Raw genomic sequence first — 19,656 nt, 5'->3', positions numbered from 1 at the left:
AACAAGGCGGCTATCAGTATTTCAGAGAACCCTGTCCAACATGATCGGACTAAACACGTGGAAGTTGACAGATAGTGGAGATGCCGTATGTCAAATCTGAAGATCAACTGGCAGATATTCTTACAAAGGCGATAAACTCGAAGCTATTTCGAGAAGTGTTGTGCAAGTTGAGCATCGGAAATCCCGTCGCTTAACTTGAGGGGGGTGTTGGAGAAGATTGGGTAATATCAGAAGGAGGATACTCGAGAATCATTCTCTTACCAAAGATAGAAGATCGCAATCATGTAATTAAGCTAATTAGGTTTACCATGTATAGGGATTCCTAGTATTATATATTGGTGTAATGTGTATAATGAAATCATTAAGAAATAATACGCTTCCTTCATACCTATACTACTTTTATCAGTTTGTAGAGACATATAGAGTATTACACTTTGGCAATATGTTAGGAACACACAAGGAAGATAGATGATGGCTAAGCCGCCTCAAGTCTCAACCAACCCTATGCATATGAAGTTTCCTTTTTTTATTTACAATTACACCACCAACCACTTGAGTAAGTGAAGCTTCCTCATGAATTGTACACTTATAAATAGCTATGATATATCCATGAATGAAGAAGCAAGCACAACACAAATCCTCAATTCCAACACAAATCCTACAAAATACAAGCAACATATTTTGATGGAGTGCAGAAAATTCGAAATAATCATTGTTTCGGCCGACAATCTTCCAGATGTCCGGAGCATTGGGAGGATGAAAGTCTACGCGGAGGTGTCCATCAATGGAGAACCCGACACAAGCATGCGTACCACTGTGGACACGGATGGAGAGACAAACCCTAGATGGAACTTCCCTGTCGAATACATGATTGACGAGGCCTCACTCCAGAATCCGGAATTGGTGGTTGGGGTGAAGCTCTATTGTGAGAGAACTCTGGGAGACAGGTATATCGGTGAGGTCAATTTATCGGTCAAGGCTCTCTTTGACCACAGACCTAGGGTTGAAAATGTGCTGAGCTTCAGCGTGGATGTGGCCGAGGGCGGGAAGCTTAACATTTTGTATAGTTTTGGAAACATGTTTATGGTGCCAAAGCCGTCGCTTGGGAAGAAGGTGCTTGACGCCGGGCTCAAGGTGATGGTACAAGGGACGCTGTTCTTCTTGACCTGAGACTTTTAAGATTTGTGAGGATGGAATTGATGATCATGTTGTTTTTATTGTGTCAAACATAGCTTGTTTTACAGTTTCTAGACTATTGATAATTTGTGGTAATAGTATTCTGAAAGTGTGTGACACGAGGACTTCTCGAAGAAATTGTATGTTTATTTTTGTTTGTTTGAAAGTGGAGTTAATTTATATTTTTCATCTTTCTTAGTTTGTTTCCCACCATTTAATTTGAATTTCACTATTAGATTTATTCATAATTATTAATTTTACTATTTTTGAAATTAGAAAATGGTAGTGATATTCCCAAAACCGAGTTTGTCATACTCCCTCCGTCCCATTATAAATTGAAACATTTGGTTTTCGGCATGAGATTTTATGTAGTGTTGTTTTGTGAGTTAACGAAGAGAGAGTAAAGTGAGAGAGAAGAAAAAGTAGAGAGAATGTTGTTTCCATTTTTAGAAAGGTTTCATTTTTAGAGGGACAACCTAAAAAATAAAACGTTCATTTCTAATGGAACAAAGGGAGTATTATTTTTGAATTTTGGTTTGACTTCTATGTCGTCCTACTTGTTGACACTAATGAATCTAGCACTACAATATAAAAATTCACTCCACAATCCCACTCTTACTAACAAATTCCAACTTCACAACATAAACTGTTTACATTGTATTTTACACAATAGCTATGCCACAAGCATTATAACCCATTATTGGGAATACCAACAGAAAATGCATATCGTGGACGACGTCGTTCTGTTACCATTGTTGCATAGATCCTCTGGAGAGTGTTCGTTGCTTCAATCATGTTGATTCTTTCTTGAGGTGCAGCGACTAAACATTTCATTGCCAGCTCAAAAATTGACAACACGCATTGCTTCTTTGCATAGAAATCCTGATCTTCTCTAGATAGCAAAGCGGGTGCAATAGTAACTGCTTGTTCTTGTAATGATTCACTTACCCACTCTTTCAACCTCATTTCCCCATCAAACATATCATTTGTTGGCTTCTTCCCTGTAAACATCTCGAGCAACATTATCCCCAAACTGTACACATCTCCATGTGTGGACACTTTCCCTTCCATTCCCAACTCTAAGCGTGCAACATGCATGATTAACAGCAGATTAAACATTGATATTATAAAAAGAAAAATAATATCGCAATATAATTAAAGATGAAAAGTTTAGCATTATGCATCACCTGGTGCTGCATAGCCGATAGTCGCCAATGTTTGTGTTTGGACGACAACTTCTCCGTTGTCAAAAAGCTTCCCAATGCCAAAATCACCAAGATGAGCCACCATGTCTTGATCGAGCAAAACATTGCTTGGCTTTACATCACGATGGACAACTGGGAATGTATGGCCATGGTGAAGATATTCCAAGGCGGACGCAACATCTATTGCTATCTTTAGTCTTTGTATAAGATGTAGACTATGCATGTTGGAATATAACCATTTATCCAAACTCCCATTCGGCATATATGTGAGAATTAGAGCTTTAAACTCTGGGCTACTACAACATCCAATCACTCGAACTATGTTTCTATGTCGAATGCTCCCAAGTATCTCAGTTTCAATATCAAAGCTCCTCTCTGCTCCTTGTATTTGCAATTTAAAAACTTTTACTGCAACTTTCAACCCATTAGAAAGTGTTGCTTCAAATACCGAACCAAAACTTCCTTTTCCAATAAGGTTGCTCTCACTAAAACCATTGGTTCCTCGCTCTAGTTCTATGTAAGAAACTCTTCTATATTCCGTCACCGGTAAAATAGCAGTGGTAAGTAGTGTTGATTTCCTCGGTTTAAATTTATTTATAAACACAAGGATGACAATCACCATAGTCACAGCTAAAATCACAGAAGGCACTATAAATTTCATCAAGCTTTTTGATCTATGATGACTTTTTGTGCATGGTGGAACTTTAAATCTTATTGGACCACAAAGGGCAAGGTTGTTGGAAAAAGATTGATCACTCAAGTTACCAAAACAACCCCTATCTGGAATTTCCCCAACCAATTTGTTGTTGGACACATTGAAATGCTCAAGAAAATGAAGGTCTTCTAATGACTTAGGTACAGATCCAGAAAGGTTATTGTAAGATAAATCCAATGCTTTCAAATTTCTAACATTTCCTAAGGCTAGGGGAATAGATCCGTCCAACAAATTATTCGATAAGTAGAGATATTCTAATAACTGGCAACCACCAATTGAGCTGGGGATATTACCTGAAAATTTATTAAAGGATAAGTCTAGATAGGAGACTGACTTCAAATTTCCAACTTGAGATGACAATTGACCAATCAAATGATTTGAGGACAAGTTCAATATCACGAGGTCGGTAAGATTCCAGAAGTTGGGAGGGATGGTGGAATTCAACTGGTTGTACCCTAAGTTGATCTCTCTCAAGGATTTGACTTCACCTAAACACTTTGGTATTGAACCCGCAAGCATGTTTTCGTCAAGGATCAACTCTCCCAAATTATTCATTCGGCAAACGTCGTTAGGGATAGACCCTTCCAACTTATTCCCGTAAAGACCCATTCTTTGGAGTTTCTTCATATTCCCAATTGATGGTGGAATGGGTCCACGCAGCTGATTCCCTCCCAGTGCAATAAACAACACACTACTTAAATTTCCAATTTCAGAAGGAATGACACCCACGATGTGGTTGTTTTGTAGCCAAATACTTTGAAGAGAAGAGGAAAAGTTCCCAATCGAAGCGGGTAGGATACCATTCAGTGAATTGTCTGATACCACCAAGTACTTCAAATTTCGACATTTAGTTAAAGAAGAGAGAAATGTCAACTCCTGAGTTGAAGTTTCCTCTCCGCTCAAATGATTTTGATCGAGCATTAGCATCTGAAGGTGTTTCAAATTACCAAGGTTTGGTATGGAGCCAATGAAGGAGTTGTTTCCCATGTCAACATCCATAAGTTTAGAAGCATTGTTGATGGTGCTTGGAATTGGACCAGTGAGTCTGTTACAATCCAAATAAAGTAATTCAAGATTAAGAAGTGAAATCCCCATATTTGAAGGAAGTGTACCTGAAAAAGTGAAAACTCATTGAGTGAAAGATTTTATTTATTTAAGGTAGAATATGGAAGACTTAACAAAGTGAAAAAGTGAAAAAGTAATTCAAGATTAATTCATTGTTCTGTTGTAAGAAACAAATCAGAAATTTACTTTGCAAATTAAACTATATATGAAAGCACATTGACTATATAGAGCATCCATGTGTTCAGGAAAGTTGATATTTACCAGATAAGCTGTTGTTAGAGAGGCTGATGAATTTCAATGAAGAAATGTTGAACACTGAAGATGGAATGTTTCCGGTTAGAGAGGAGGCTGGGATACTTAATGTCTCGAGCTGTGAAAGATTCCCTAATTCTTCAGGGATCATTCCTGCACATTTGGAAGTAGAAAGAAAACATGAGAGGATGCCTTTTAATACAACAGTTTGCGTATGAGCTTTGTTTGATACAGCAACCTGGTTTCATCAGATAATCATTTATTTTTTCAAAACCATCGTATAAATCATACTAGCGGGTAATATAATGACTTTCTCTAACACATTTGTAAAAAAGAACTACTCCCTTTGTCCCAGAAAATGAGCCCATAGTTGACTTGACATGAATTTTTAAGAAACGTAAAGTAAAAAAGAGAGGCATATGCATAATACCTCTGAAATCATTCACGCCCAGGTACAACTTTCTAAGCATACTCAAACTTCCAATTACACTTGGAATTTTTCCAATGAAATGATTAACAGATAATTCCAAGACTTGAAGGTGTGTGCATTTCCATATGTTTGGTGGAATTTCTCCAGAAAGTTGATTGGTCCAAAGATTGAGTACTTCAATATTTGGAAGACTGTCGCACATATCACTTGGGATATTTCCAGACAAACTGTTGTTAGAGAGGTCCATGTATTTCAATGAAAATATGTTGAACACTGAAGATGGAATATTTCTGGTAAGAGAGGAGGCTGGGATGCTTAACACCTCTAACTGTGAAAGATTCCCTATTTCTTCAGGGATCATTCCTGAAAAAATATCTTAGCCAAACAATTAGGAAACCCTTTGCCATCTTCATTTCCCATTATGCTTTTGAGTAAGTTTAGTTTGAATAGGCGTTTATGTGCTTAGCATATGTTTGATAAAAAAAACTGATTTAGTTAGATACACATTTATTTCATCTAAACCATCTTTTCAATCATAGTAGCCGGGTAAAAAATATTTTTAAACCAAATTATATGGTCATAAAAAGACTCTCAACATAGCACAGTTTCGACCTCCGAATTTATAGGAAAATAATTTATAGGAAAATAATTTACAGAAAATCAAAGAAATCCTAATTTCGTAAAAATAAAATTTAGTAATATTATCAAACTGACAGGCAGCAAAATAATAAAACCAACATTCTCTATGTAATCTAAATACCCTAGGAATTTAAAAAGAAAAAAAAATAAAATGACAAAAGTAAAATAAAATTTGCACAAACAATAAATTGACAATTTTGTCGTCTGATGGCCTAATTTCATTTTCTATTGATGTTTTTTGCTTTGTATGTTGGAAATGCATCTAAAATTGATAACTGGACGCATTTAATTTTAATGTAAAATTGATGAATTAAGATAATTATAAAAAAAATTAAAATATTATTAATAAATGAAACTCACTTAACTAGAGAGATACTAAAATGGTAAAATGGAAAAATATGATTATTTTTTAAGGATGAAGGTGGTATACAGAATATACAATATAATTGCTTTCAAATCATTTATCCATTTCAAATTATGGAATAGTAATATAGAAATAAAATGTAGAGGTAGTTAAATCGAGATGTGTTTACCTCTGAAATCGTTAAAGCCCAAGGACAGCTCTTTAAGCCTACTCAAACTTCCAATTTCACTTGGGATTTTTCCCGCGAAACTGTTGAAACGGATGTCCAAATATCTGAGAAACGTAAGGTTTCCGAGATGTGGAGCAACAGTTCCAACAAGGCCGTAACCAGAGAGATTAAGAGCTGTGACACGGCCGTGTTTGAGGCCGCACGACACACCAATCCAATTGCAGACTGATGTGTTGTTTTGGGACCAATTGGTGGTCAAGATAGCATAAGGGTCGGAAGTGAGGGAGTTTTTGAAGGAAATAAGTGCATGCTTATCAGTGGTGATAGAATTCAAGGAGAGGGCAAAGCTATGTAATAACAAGATTGAAACGGCAAATGACAAAATAAAATTCTCCATTAGTTTTCTGTTTAGTTTCATGTGGTAGACGGTGGGTGTTCTTTATAACAGACTCTTTGTAGTTATCATTTGATATAAAAGGAGTATGATTTTTAAAATTTCTGGTTGATATTTATTTTATTCCATTTGAGTGTATAAACAGTTGTGTGTATATAATTTACTTTGCGTGATCGATGGGCCGAGCAAAGAAGACTGAGTCCCATCAACTCAAGTGCTCTAAACTATTATTAGTAGCAGAAGTTTCATTGACGCACTGGGTAGACTATAATTAGTTGATTTTGCACGCCATTAGTGGAATTTTACTTGTAGTCATCCACATTTGAAATAGTCAACAATCCCAACCCACACACGCACGATCTTGTAATATTTAGAGTTTGCATTTTATCATTAGTATTTGTAATTTAAAGCTCATTTCCATAAATCAATTAAATAACCATGTTCCTAAAATTTACCACGAAACACTGAATGCCAAAGGTGTTCAACTTTATTTCTTGCTAAACTATTGTCAAAGAAGCTCAAGTATGTTAAAAGGAGGAAATGTTAAAGATTAAAATACCTGTTAACTTATTATTATTAAGATATAACTTCTGTAGCTTCAGTGTATTGTGGAAAGTTGGGATACATCCAGACAAAGTATTGTCAGATAAGCCCAACTGTGTCAAGGAAGATATGTTGAAAAGTGAAGATGGAATATCTCCGGTTAGAGAAGCGTTTGCAATGCTTAATATCTCTAGTCTTGAAAGATTTCCAATTTCGACCAGAATTCCTCCTGAAATTATTAAATGAACATAAGGAGAAAGCCTTATACAAATAATTTTTGGTATGAAGATGATTATCAATTTTGCATACATATTCAATAGAATCACATATTGGAGTAAAACGAAATTTATTTATACCTCGATAACCATTGATATATCCCAAGTACAACTTTGTAAGCATTCCCAATCGTCCAATTTCAGTTGGGATGTTGCCATTGAAATTGTTGAAGGATAATGAGAGGATCTCAAGCCGTGTGCATTTCCATATATTTAGCGGAATTTGTCCTTCAAGTTGGTTCCATGAAAGTAACATGATTCTGATGTTGGGCGTATTATTGCACATATCACTTGGGAGCCAACCTGATAGGCTATTATTTCCAATCCTAATTTCTACAAGGGAAGACACATTGAAAATACTATGTGGTATGGACCCACTCAGCTTATTAGTGTACAAATAGAGTTTCTCAAGTTGAGGTAAATTCCCCAGCCATGTTGGTATTTCTCCGGTGATTGAATTTGCTCCCACATTCATCACCTTCAAACGACGCAGTTTAGATAGCTCAAATGGTAGGATCCCCGTGAAACTGTTGGAACTCATATCCAAATATCTGAGAAACGAAAGGTTTCCGAGATGTGGAGAAACAGGTCCAGCAAGATCATAGCCAGAGAGATTGAGAGCGGTGACACGGTGGTGTTTGAGGCCGCACGACACACCAATCCAATTACAGACTGATGTATTTTGCGACCAATTGATGCTCAAGATAGCGTAAGGGTCGGAAGTGATGGAGTTTTTGAAGGAAATAAGTGCATGCTTATCAGTGGTGATAGAATTCAAGGAGAAGGCAAAGCTATGTAATAACAAGATTGAAACAACAATGGAAAAGGTGATATTCCCCATTAATTTGGTGATTGGTTTCATTTGATAGACTGCATTCTTCATAACACATCTACGCTTTATATATAGTTGTAAACACTTTACGTGATCGACGGGGCAAATGAGATCAACTCAAGTCGTGAAATAGGGTTTGAGTCAGCTAACAAATTGAAACTAAAAATATAACATATAACTGTCCCACATCGGTGACAAGAAAAAACTGAAACTAGTATATAAGTCTCATGGGCCCCTCCTCCTATCACCAATTGGTTTTAGGATGGAACCCATGGATTTCTATCACCAACAGAAAATGCATATCGTGGACGACGTCTTTCTGTTACCATTGTTGCATAGATCCTCTGGAGAGTGTTCGCTGCTTCAATCATGTTGATTCTCTCATGAGGTGTAGTGGCTAAACATTTCATTGCCAGCTCAAAAATTGACAACACGCATTGCTCCTTTGCACAGAAATCCCGATCTTCGCTAGATAGCAAAGCGGGTGCAATAGGAACTGAGTTTTTTTGTAATGATTCACTTACCCACTCTTTCAACCTCATTTCCCCATCAAACATATCATCTGTTGGCTTCTTCCCTGTAAACATCTCGAGCAACATTATCCCGAAACTGTACACATCTCCTTGTGTGGACACTTTTCCTTCCATTCCCAACTCTAACCGTGCAACATGCATGATTAATATCAGATTAAACATTGATATTCTAAAAAAAAATAATAATATCGCAATATAATTGAAGAGGAAAAGTTTAGCATTATGCATCACCTGGTGCTGCATAGCCGATAGTCGCCAATGTTTGTGTTTGGACAACAACTTCTCCGTTGTCAAAAAGCTTCCCAATGCCAAAATCACCTAAATGAGCCACCATGTCTTGATCGAGCAAAACATTGCTTGGCTTTACATCACGATGGACAACTGGGAATGTATGGCCATGGTGAAGATATTCCAAGGCGGACGCAACATCTATTGCTATCTTTAGTCTTTGTATAAGATGTAGACTATGCATGTTGGAATATAACCATTTATCCAAACTCCCATTCGGCATATATGTGAGAACCAAAGCTTTAAACTCTGGGCTACTACAACATCCAATCACTCGAACTATGTTTCTATGTCGAATGCTCCCAAGTATCTCAGTTTCAATATCAAAGCTCATTTCTGCCCCTTGTAATTGCAAATTGAAAACTTTTATTGCAGCTTTCAACCCATCAGAAAGTGTTGCTTCAAATACTGAACCAAAACTTCCTCTCCCAAGAAGGTTGCTCTCACTAAAACCACTTGTTCCACGCTCTAGTTCTATGTAAGAAACTCTTCTATATTCAGTCACCGGTGAAATATCAATGGGAAGCAGTGATGATTTCCTCGGTTTAAATTTCTTTATAAACACGAGGATGATAATCACCATAATTACAGCTAAAACCACTGAAGGCACCATAAATTTCTTCAAGCTTCTTGATCCATGATGATTTTCTATGCAAAGTGGAACTTCAAATCTCGTTAGACCACAAAGGGCAAGGTTGTTGGAAAAAGACTTATCACTCAAGTTAGCAAAACAACCCCCATCTGGAATCTCCCCCACCAATTCATTGTTAGAAACATTAAAATACTCAAGAAAATGAAGGTCTTCTAATGACTTGGGTATAGATCCAGAAAGGTTATTGTAAGATAGATCCAATGCTATCAAATTTCTAACACTTGCTAAGGATTGGGGAATAGATCCTTCCAACAAATTATTTGATAAGTAAAGAGATTCTAATGACTGGCAACCACCAATTGAGCTAGGGATATCACCTGAAAATTGATTAAAGGACAAGTCTACATAGCTGATTGACTTTAAATTTCCAAGTTGTGAAGACAATTGGCCATTCAGATAATTTGAGAAGAAGCTCAATTCCAAGAGGTCTGTAAGATTCAAGAAGCTAGAAGGGATAGTGGAATTCAAGTGATTGTATCCTAAGTCAAGCAATCTCATAGATTTAACTTCACCCATACATTCAGGTATTGGGCCCACAAGCATGTTTTTATGAAGGTACAAACCCCCCAAATTATTCATTTTGCAAATGTCACTAGGGATAGACCCTCCCAACTTATTTCCATTAAGAAACAGTCTTTGAAGTTTCTTCAAATTCCCAATAGTTGGAGGAATGTGCCCACGTAATTGATTCTCTCGTAGATTTAGTAACAACAAACTACTTAAATTTCCGATTTCAGAAGGAATTGCACCCATGATGTGGCTGTTATGTAGCCACATGCTTTGAAGAGACGAGGAAAAATTCCCAATTGAAACGGGTAGGATGCCATTCAATGAATTGTCTGCTAAGGCCAAGTACTTCAAATTGCGACATTTAGTTAATGAAGAGAGAAATGTCAACTCCTGAGTTCGGGATTTCTCTGCATTCAAACGATTTTGATGTAGATATATGGATTGTAGGTGTTTCAAATTACCAAAGTCGGGTATGGAGCCGATGAATGAGTTGTCACCCAAGTCCAACACGATGAGTTTCGAAACATTGTTAATGGAGCTTGGAATTGGACCCTCCAGTCTATTTTCACCCAAATAAAGCCTTTCAAGATTGGGAAGTAAAATCCCTAACTTGGAAGGAAGAGTACCTGAAAATTCATATCATGAAATACTTAGAAATAGCTGCATTTCTAACTAGGTTTTAGATAAAAACATAAACTCTCATAACAAAATGGTGAAAGTGAATAATAGGAAAAGTTGATAATTACCAAATAAGTTGTTGTAGCCCAAGTTCACGTGTGTCAAAGAAGATATGTTGAAAATGGAAGATGGGATATTTCCAGTTAAAGAGGCATTTGCAATGTCTAATTTCTCTAGTCGTGAAAGCTTGCCTATTTCAGCTGGAATTCCTCCTGAAATTGTGTTATTGTTGTAAAAAAATGCATGTTTCAATACTGCAATAAAATCACATAAGAAAATGAAAATAGATGTGTATACCTTGAATGGCGTTCATGCCCAAATACAACTCCCTAAGCATACTCATGTTCCCGATTTCGAACGGAATGCTACCACTGAAATTGTTATAGGATAATGACAAGGTCTCAAGATGTGTACATTTCCGTATATATTTTGGAATTTGTCCTTCAAGTTTATTCCCAAAGAGACTAAGGTTTTCGATGTTTGACATGCGGCACATATCACTTGGAAGGCAACCTGAAATTCGATATATTAGTTAAGTTTTTCATAAAAAAGATAAACCAATAAATATATTCGAACTTGTTATGGGATTTTGAGAATTATATACCTGTCAAACTATTGCCAGATAAGCTTAAGTATGTCAAGGAAGATATGTTGAATATAGAAGATGGAATAACCCCAGTTAAAAAAGCATTGTCAATATTTAATATCTCTAATCTTGAAAGATTTCCTAATTCTGCTGGAACTCCTCCTGAAATTTTAAAATTATTAGATTAGAAAAGTCATAGTACAATAATAAAAGGAAAGAGCAAGAATAAAGGAAGGAGAATATATACGATTGATAGATAGTAGAATACCTCTTTATTTGATAAATAGAAACTTTTGAAATGATACGAGTTTTAATGCATAAATGATCAAATGAGAAAAAGATAGAAAAAAAAGTGATTCAGGTATTGTTGGTGAAGAATGAGTCTACTTTATTAGAGAGAAAAAGATTTCTTAAAATAAAAAGTACAAAAAAGTTTCTAATTTTAAGGAATAGACATAACGAATATGAATGCTATACTCTTTACCCTATTTCTCTCAATTACTAGTATTATTTGATAAAATAAACCCAACGAAAAACCTTATACAAATAATCATATATACGTAGAAGCTTTTGTTGTGTGTAGATAATGATCAATCTTGCAAGTTAGGATATGTAGATTACAGTGTTTCGTACAAGACAATAAAATCATATTTCATCCATATCAAGATAAATTGAATCATTTATTTTTTGCACCCGTTTTAAAAAAATGATAATAATAAATAGTTATAGTGGAGAAAGAGTAAGTAAGAGAGAATACTCTACGGGAGTTAGTAAGGAAAATTTATACCTTGAAAATCACTATTGTAGCCCAAGTACAACTCTCTAAGCACACTCAATCTCTCAATTTCACGTGGGATGAAGCCACTGAAATTGTTGAAGGATAATGACAACATCTCAAGATGTCTGCATTTCCAAATATTTGATGGAATATGGCCTTCAAGTAGGTTATTAGAGAGGTGAAGTTCTTTGATGTCGGGCATATTGTTGCACATGTCATTTTTAGCCCAACCTACGAGTGAATATTAGTGTCTTGGTTTTCTAATGATATTTCAGGGAAAGATTGTTTAATATTGTAAATAAATTCAGCTATATATATTATAATAGTAGTAGGAATGTAATCATATGCAAACTCTAAATATTGTAAAAATTTCAAACTATGATATGTGCAGTTAGAAAATGTCACCATATGATAAAATAATAACAATAAAAAGTGTCAACACAGTGTCAATTGTTGATATTGTATTGACATTGTGTTGGAACTGTGTTGAAATTTTTTGTTGCTATTATTTTGGCATCTATTGATATTTTCTAACGGTTGTGATCATAGTTTGAAGTTTGTAGAGTTTGCATTTTATCATTAGTAATATTTGCAATTTAAAGCTCATTTCCATAAATCAATTAAATAACCATGTTCCTAAAATTTACCACAAAACACTGAATGCCAAAGGTGTTAAACTTTATTTCTTGCTAAACTATCGTCAAAGAAGCTCAAGTATGTTAAAAGGAAGAAATGTTAAAGATTAAAATACCTGTTAACTTATTATTATTAAGATATAACTTCTGTAGCTTGAGTGTATTGTGGAAAGTTGGGATACTTCCAGACAAAGTATTGTCAGATAAGCCCAACTGTGTCAAGGAAGATATGTTGAAAAGTGAAGATGGAATATCTCCGGTTAGAGAAGCGTTTGCAATGCTTAATATCTCTAGTCTTGAAAGATTTCCAATTTCGACCGGAATTCCTCCTGAAATTATTAAATGAACATAAGGAGAAAGCCTTATACAAATAATTTTTGGTGTGAAGATGATTATCAATTTTGCATACATATTCAATAGAATCACATATTGGAGTAAAACGAAATTTATTTATACCTCGATAACCATTGATATATCCCAAGTACAACTTTGTAAGCATTCCCAATCGTCCAATTTCAGTTGGGATGTTGCCATTGAAATTGTGGAAGGATAATGAGAGGATCTGAAGCCGTGTGCATTTCCATATATTTAGCGGAATTTGTCCTTCAAGTTGGTTCCATGAAAGTAACATGATTCTGATGTTGGGCGTATTATTGCACATATCACTTGGGAGCCAACCTGATAGGCTATTATTTCCAATCCTAATTTCTACAAGGGAAGACACATTGAAAATACTATGTGGTATGGACCCACTCAGCTTATTAGTGTACAAATAGAGTTTCTCAAGTTGAGGTAAATTCCCCAGCCATGTTGGTATTTCTCCGGTGATTGAATTTGCTCCCACATTCATCACCTTCAAACGACGCAGTTTAGATAGCTCAAATGGTAGGATCCCCGTGAAACTGTTGGAACTCATATCCAAATATCTGAGAAACGAAAGGTTTCCGAGATGTGGAGAAACAGGTCCAGCAAGATCATAGCCAGAGAGATTGAGAGCGGTGACACGGTGGTGTTTGCGGCCACACGACACACCAATCCAATTACACACTGATGTATTTTGCGACCAATTGATGCTCAAGATAGCGTAAGGGTCGGAAGTGATGGAGTTTTTGAAGGAAATAAGTGCATGCTTATCAGTGGTGATAGAATTCAAGGAGAAGGCAAAGCTATGTAATAACAAGATTGAAACAACAATGGAAAAGGTGATATTCCCCATTAATTTGGTGATTGGTTTCATTTGATAGACTGCATTCTTCATAACACATCTACGCTTTATATATAGTTGTAAACACTTTACGTGATCGACGGGGCAAATGAGATCAACTCAAGTCGTGAAATAGGGTTTGAGTCAGCTAACAAATTCATATGGTGTGAATTAATACCATATCTCTTTGTAGGCTTCCTAAATAGTTACAAATATATGTGAAGTTTTTTAGAAAAATTTAATGCTAGGCAAACAATCTGAAATACATAAGAAAAAACAACTTGACACATGGTTCAAAGCAATCAGCGCTACGGAATCAGAAATAACCAAGCAGTCTACGATACATATGGCAAACCTGCCACGTGGCAGGTTAAGATTGAATCTGCTAGTAAATCTAAGAATTCTCATAGGTGGTACTTGTCACTTAGCTGGTTAAGATTGAATCTGCTCCTAAATATAAGGATTCTCATTGGTGGTACATTGTAATTTTAATTGTGGCTATCATATTAGTATAACCCTTTGTTCATATACACATCCTAACTCTAAATTTTAACTATCTTTTAGTTTTTATATTTATTTGTATTGTATTTCAGCTAAATAAATAGTTATAGAAAGAGTGAAGGACAATTTTGGTCCTAAACATATGATCAAAATAAGAAATTTGGTAAAAAACATTCATTTTTTGATAAACGGGTCCATAACAAATGAAGATGTCACTCCTTATTTTATGGTTCTGTTAAAAAACTAACAGTTAGCTCTAATTGCACAATGACATGACCGTTGCTTTTTTGACGAAACACAAAAAAGGACCACTCCAATAAAGATTTCATTTATTATGGACCTGTTTTTTAAAAAGTGAATATTTTAGACTTATTTATATTTTAGTCATATAGTTAGGATTAAAATGGAAATTTGAAGTCTGAAAATAAGAAAAGAAAAAGGTAGGTGGATAGTGTAAGTTGTCAATCCTCTTTAGACTAATTGACGCACAATATATTAGCACAATATATTAGTAGAGTTTTTTGACGCACTGGGTGGATTAAATTATTTAACTATTAATTGTATATCTGCAAGTGCTGTAAACTATAATTTTAACTATTAATTGTATATCTGCAAGTGCTCTAAACTATAATTAGTAGTAGAGTTTTTTGACGCAATGGGTGGATTAAAATATTTAACTATTAATTGTATATCTGCAAGTGCTCTAAACTATAATTAGTAGTAGAGTTTTTTGACGCAATGGGTGGATTAAAATATTTAACTATTAATTGTATATCTGCAAGTGCTCTAAACTATAATTTTAACTATTAATTGTATATCTGCAAGTGCTCTAAACTATAATTAGTAGTAGAGTTTTTTGACGCAATGGGTGGATTAAAATATTTAACTATTAATTGTATATCTGCAAGTGCTCTAAACTATAATTTTAACTATTAATTGTATATCTGCAAGTGCGCTAAACTATAATTAGTAGTAGAGTTTTTGACGCACTGGGGGATTAAAATATTTAACTATTAAGTATATCTGCAAGTGCTCTAAACTAAAATTAGTAGTAGAAGTTTCTTTGAAGCAATGGGTGGATTAAAATATTTAACTATAATTAGTCGATTTTGCACGCCATTAGTGGAATTTTACTTGTAGTCATCCACATTTGAAATAGTCAACAACCCAACCCACACAATCAAGATCTTGTAGTTGTAGATCGCCTTCACTAAATGAGCTTAGTTATCTTTAATTATTTGTTTTTTTCTTATATTTTGTAAATGAGCCTTATTACTTATTCATACTCCTATTAAATATAAATATTCTATCTTTTATCAAGGGTTAATGGGAAAGAAATCTCAACTTAACTATTAAATATAAATATTCTATCTTTTATCAAGGGTTAATGGGAAAGAAATCTCAACTTAAAATAATGATGCACGGAGATTAAATCCACCATCTATTTTAATTCAAAACATATCCACAGGACTTTATCAATAGTGGTAGTATTAAAGTTTTAAATTCACATTATACTGTAATGATCAAATGTAAAATTTACATGAGAAGACTAGTCTAGGCCTTTCTAGTGTGGGCTGAATTAGAGCTTGAGTTCTGGTTAGCCCAGCCCAGCCCAGCCCAACTATAAGATGGATTGCACAAATAAATATTGCTCTACTTTTCAATCATATATAGGCCTATTAGCAGTAAAGTCTTGCAAGTAAATTTATATACACAAGTGAGATCCATAATCTCACTAAATTTTTCCATCCACTTTTCTTAAAATTTGTACCGAGAAGAAATGAGACTCTTATTCATGGACGGTGAGAGTACTACATTTGTACTTGCCTTCTTGTTCTAACCAATGAAAAATCACTCTAAAATCATCATTACATCTTATATTTCAGATATCGTTTTAGAAAACATTGTAAATTATAAGTACAGTTTGTGAAGAGAAACTTATAAATGCGATGTTGGTAGTAGAACTACTTTTTACATAATTTAATCGTGGAAATTGTAGAGATTAAAACAAAGTTAAACATAAAACTAGTTGAATAACATCAAACACCAAATTTTACAGAACTAATACAAAGTTTTTGGTGTAAATTAATGTGAACATCTTTGATTGGTAGCTAGATGAAGCAACAAGCAAATATATTTGCAGCTCTCAGTAAAATAGTGCTCAAACATACTCTTGGTAAAATTGTGCTATCAACAATGTGAAAATTACACTTGGCATGTGGAAATTCCTACATTGTATCATACTACCATTGTCCCGATGTAAAAGTTATATATCTTCATCAATATTATGAAAAAAAAAACACATTAAAAAGCAAGATAGCTGAATCATTCATTAAATCATGAACTACTAATAAAAAGAACTAATAAGCATTAGTTGAATTCAGAATCAGCTCCAATGAAAATGTGGAAAGCGCAGCAATGCTTCCTCTACTGGGACTGCCATTGGAGATCTGAGCAGAAGAAATGTAGCTTCAATTACTAATTCTACCAGAATATGGTTAGTGTACTGCTGTTAAAGCGCTGAGTACAAATCAATCTATCGAGTAGTCTAGTTTGGACTACTGGCGTCGAAAGGATATGTGGCAAACTTTTAAGTTTTAATATGCTCATTTGCAGTAAAAATGATGATTATGCCTTTGTTCAAAATATATTTTTGATATTTAAGCAATGATGTTTATAATTTTATTACTCTTGAAAATATGATTAATTTATTTTTATATAGAATGCAAGAAAATAATGTCTCAAAAATATCCTATTAAGATCAAATGCTCAGAGAAATTTCTTGAAAAATAATATTATATGGATTTATTTATACAATTATAGTAGAAATCATGATACTAGTACTTTACATATATCGTTGAAATTTTGTAAGTAACGAATATTCAAACATATTTGATTTACCTAGAAAAAAAAATACTCTATCTGTCCTCAAAATTTAATTTTCTTTTGCCATTTTACAATATACCCCAATATTATTCACTTTCTTTTTTCAAATTCTTTTTTTACTGCACATTACAATGTGGATCTCATTTTTTTCATACTTCATAAATTTGGTATTAAAATTTATATTTTTATCAATGCGATCAGTATCTATTTTTAAAGAATGAAGTATGTTAAATTGCATGGCTATCCAATTGAATGGTAAAGTTAATTGACAAAACAATTATAATTACAAGAACAATATGAGGGTAGGTTCTTCAAAGATGCCAAAAATATTAATTTGGTCGTCAGAATTGTGTTAACCTACAATCACACCATTAGGGAAGTCCACCATCGTTGACTCCAAATTCAAACTTCCCAATGTTAATTTTGACTTGACCCCCTGACTCAGTTACGCCTTGGTCTTCTACCCGGCCGGGTGCTTCATTGACGGAGCTCTACCCGGTCGGGTATTGCACCAGAAACGTCATTTTTGCCTATTTTTCCTGTTTTTCTCTACACAACTCAACTAACACATCAAACTCCAAAATAACCATTAATTGACTGATAATGCAAGCAATAAACTCGACATTAAGCACATCGAAAGACCAATTAAACCAATGAATGAAAATATGAGTTCGTCACCCCTTTTATCACCTTAAAACATTTGTCACCCCATACACACATGTAAGCAATAGAAATTAATTAAAAAGAGAGGAAGAAATAAAGAGAGAGAGGTAGAGAAAGATACCTTGAGAGTGTTCAAAGTGAGTGAAACAATGTGTTAAGGCTTCTTTCCCTTAACGGCAATCGACGACTCCTCCCGTCGTCCACGAACGTCCGGCGCCCATAACAGAGGGTCGGCGGAATCTCTCCCGAAGCAGCTGTGCCCGAGATCTCTCGTCGTGCAGCGTGAATTCGAGTGTTTCTTGATAGTAAAGCAACGTCAAGTAGGGCAATCAAAATCTTATTATGATGTCGAATGAAAAATATGGCCCTATTTATAATCTATGGACCCTAGGTTTGGTTCGACCTAATCCTATCGGGAAAGAACCAACAAGAAAACCCGACGGAGCTTATAATTACGCTCGACGCAAAACAAAAATAAAAATAACAATATTCCAAAAATACTACTAGGTTCGACTAATACCAAAAATAAAAGAAGAGAAAATATGGAAAGATCTATTTGGCAACGTAGTTGCCGAATCTGCTCGGAGGTTTCACATTCCTCATCGGTCTTGTCTTCGCAATGGATGCATCCTCTTGGACTCTCGCGTCGCGCCTATCCGCGGCCCTCCTTATACTCTGCTCCCCGTCCGGCTCACGCTGAGGCGGTGCTTCAGCCGGGGTTACTCCCTGTTCCACAATCGGCTCATGCATTACTCCCTGTTGCACGATCGGCTCATGCCGAGGCTGCTGTATAGCTGGGGTCGTATCAACCCCCTCCTCCATAGCCACATCCTTGTCCTCAAGGAGGATATTCGGAAACTTCTCTCGAATGATCTCCAGCGGTTCCCATGTTGGCGACTCCGTACCGTCCGACCAGCGAACCAGAGCGTGTTCCCGTGGCTGATCCCCATTCCAGAGCATCCGCTTCTCCAAGACACGAACCGGATACACCACCGGTCGGTCACCGAAGAACTCCGTCGGTAATTCGACGTCCATACCCATTGCGTCGCCCTTTACAAATGGGCGAAGGAGGCTGACGTGGAATACGTTATGAATCATGCTGCCCTCTGGAAGCCGAAGGCGATAGGCGACTTGCCCTATCCTCCCGATAACTTTAAATGGGCCATAATATCGTCGCGCCATCTTGGCCGACAACGGCCGCGCCACCGAATGCTGTCGATAAGGCTGTAATTTGAGAATCTCCCACCACAAACTCCACATGTCGACTGTGTTTGTTCGCCGAATCTCGCATTCGTTGTTGTGCTCGAGCCAAATTCCCCCTAAGCTGCACCAGCAGCTGACTCCGCTCGCGTATGAGTTCTGCTACTGACGGCGGCGTCGCGGACGAAGGCGGAGCAAACACCAGGCTGGGCGGGTCCCTCCCGTATAAGGCCTTGAAAGGCGACATGCCTAGACCCGCATGATAGAAACAATTTAGGGCGAGTTCCGCCCATGGTAGGAAGTTAGTCCATTTCGACGGACGGTCCCCCGCGAAGGCGCGCAGATACTGCTCGAGCCCCCTATTTCTCACCTCCGTTTGGCCATCCGACTGAGGGTGATATGCCGTCGAGAAATTCAACTTGGTCCCACTTAGACGCATAATTTCCTCCCAAATCTTATTCAAAAATACAGAATCGCGATCCG

At 35.9% G+C, this 19,656-nt stretch overlaps 2 protein-coding genes across 2 annotated transcripts; both read right to left on the bottom strand.

Moving 5' to 3' along the window:
• Positions 1-1,791: 1,791 nt before the first annotated feature.
• On the bottom strand, positions 1,792-6,479 carry LOC121782276 (putative receptor-like protein kinase At3g47110). The gene is made up of 5 exons (XM_042180037.1): positions 6,016-6,479; positions 4,844-5,206; positions 4,423-4,566; positions 2,364-4,208; positions 1,792-2,255 (listed from the first exon to the last, which is right to left on the bottom strand). Exons 1-5 carry the CDS (start codon positions 6,431-6,433, stop codon positions 1,864-1,866), a joined length of 3,162 nt encoding a protein of 1,053 aa, XP_042035971.1. The 5' UTR covers positions 6,434-6,479; the 3' UTR covers positions 1,792-1,863.
• A 1,702-nt stretch (positions 6,480-8,181) lies between these two features.
• Positions 8,182-14,078, bottom strand: LOC121782273 (probable LRR receptor-like serine/threonine-protein kinase At3g47570). The gene is made up of 8 exons (XM_042180033.1): positions 13,176-14,078; positions 12,836-13,048; positions 12,094-12,315; positions 11,325-11,468; positions 11,018-11,233; positions 10,789-10,932; positions 8,824-10,668; positions 8,182-8,714 (listed from the first exon to the last, which is right to left on the bottom strand). The coding sequence occupies exons 1-8, from the start codon at positions 13,975-13,977 to the stop codon at positions 8,317-8,319; spliced, it is 3,984 nt and encodes a 1,327-aa protein (XP_042035967.1). The 5' UTR covers positions 13,978-14,078; the 3' UTR covers positions 8,182-8,316.
• Between the last annotated feature and the right edge of the window lie 5,578 nt (positions 14,079-19,656).

This window comes from Salvia splendens, chromosome 20, assembly GCF_004379255.2.
Source record: "Salvia splendens isolate huo1 chromosome 20, SspV2, whole genome shotgun sequence".
Classification (NCBI taxonomy): Eukaryota; Viridiplantae; Streptophyta; class Magnoliopsida; order Lamiales; family Lamiaceae; genus Salvia; species Salvia splendens.
This window is presented reverse-complemented; position numbering and strand designations above follow the sequence as displayed.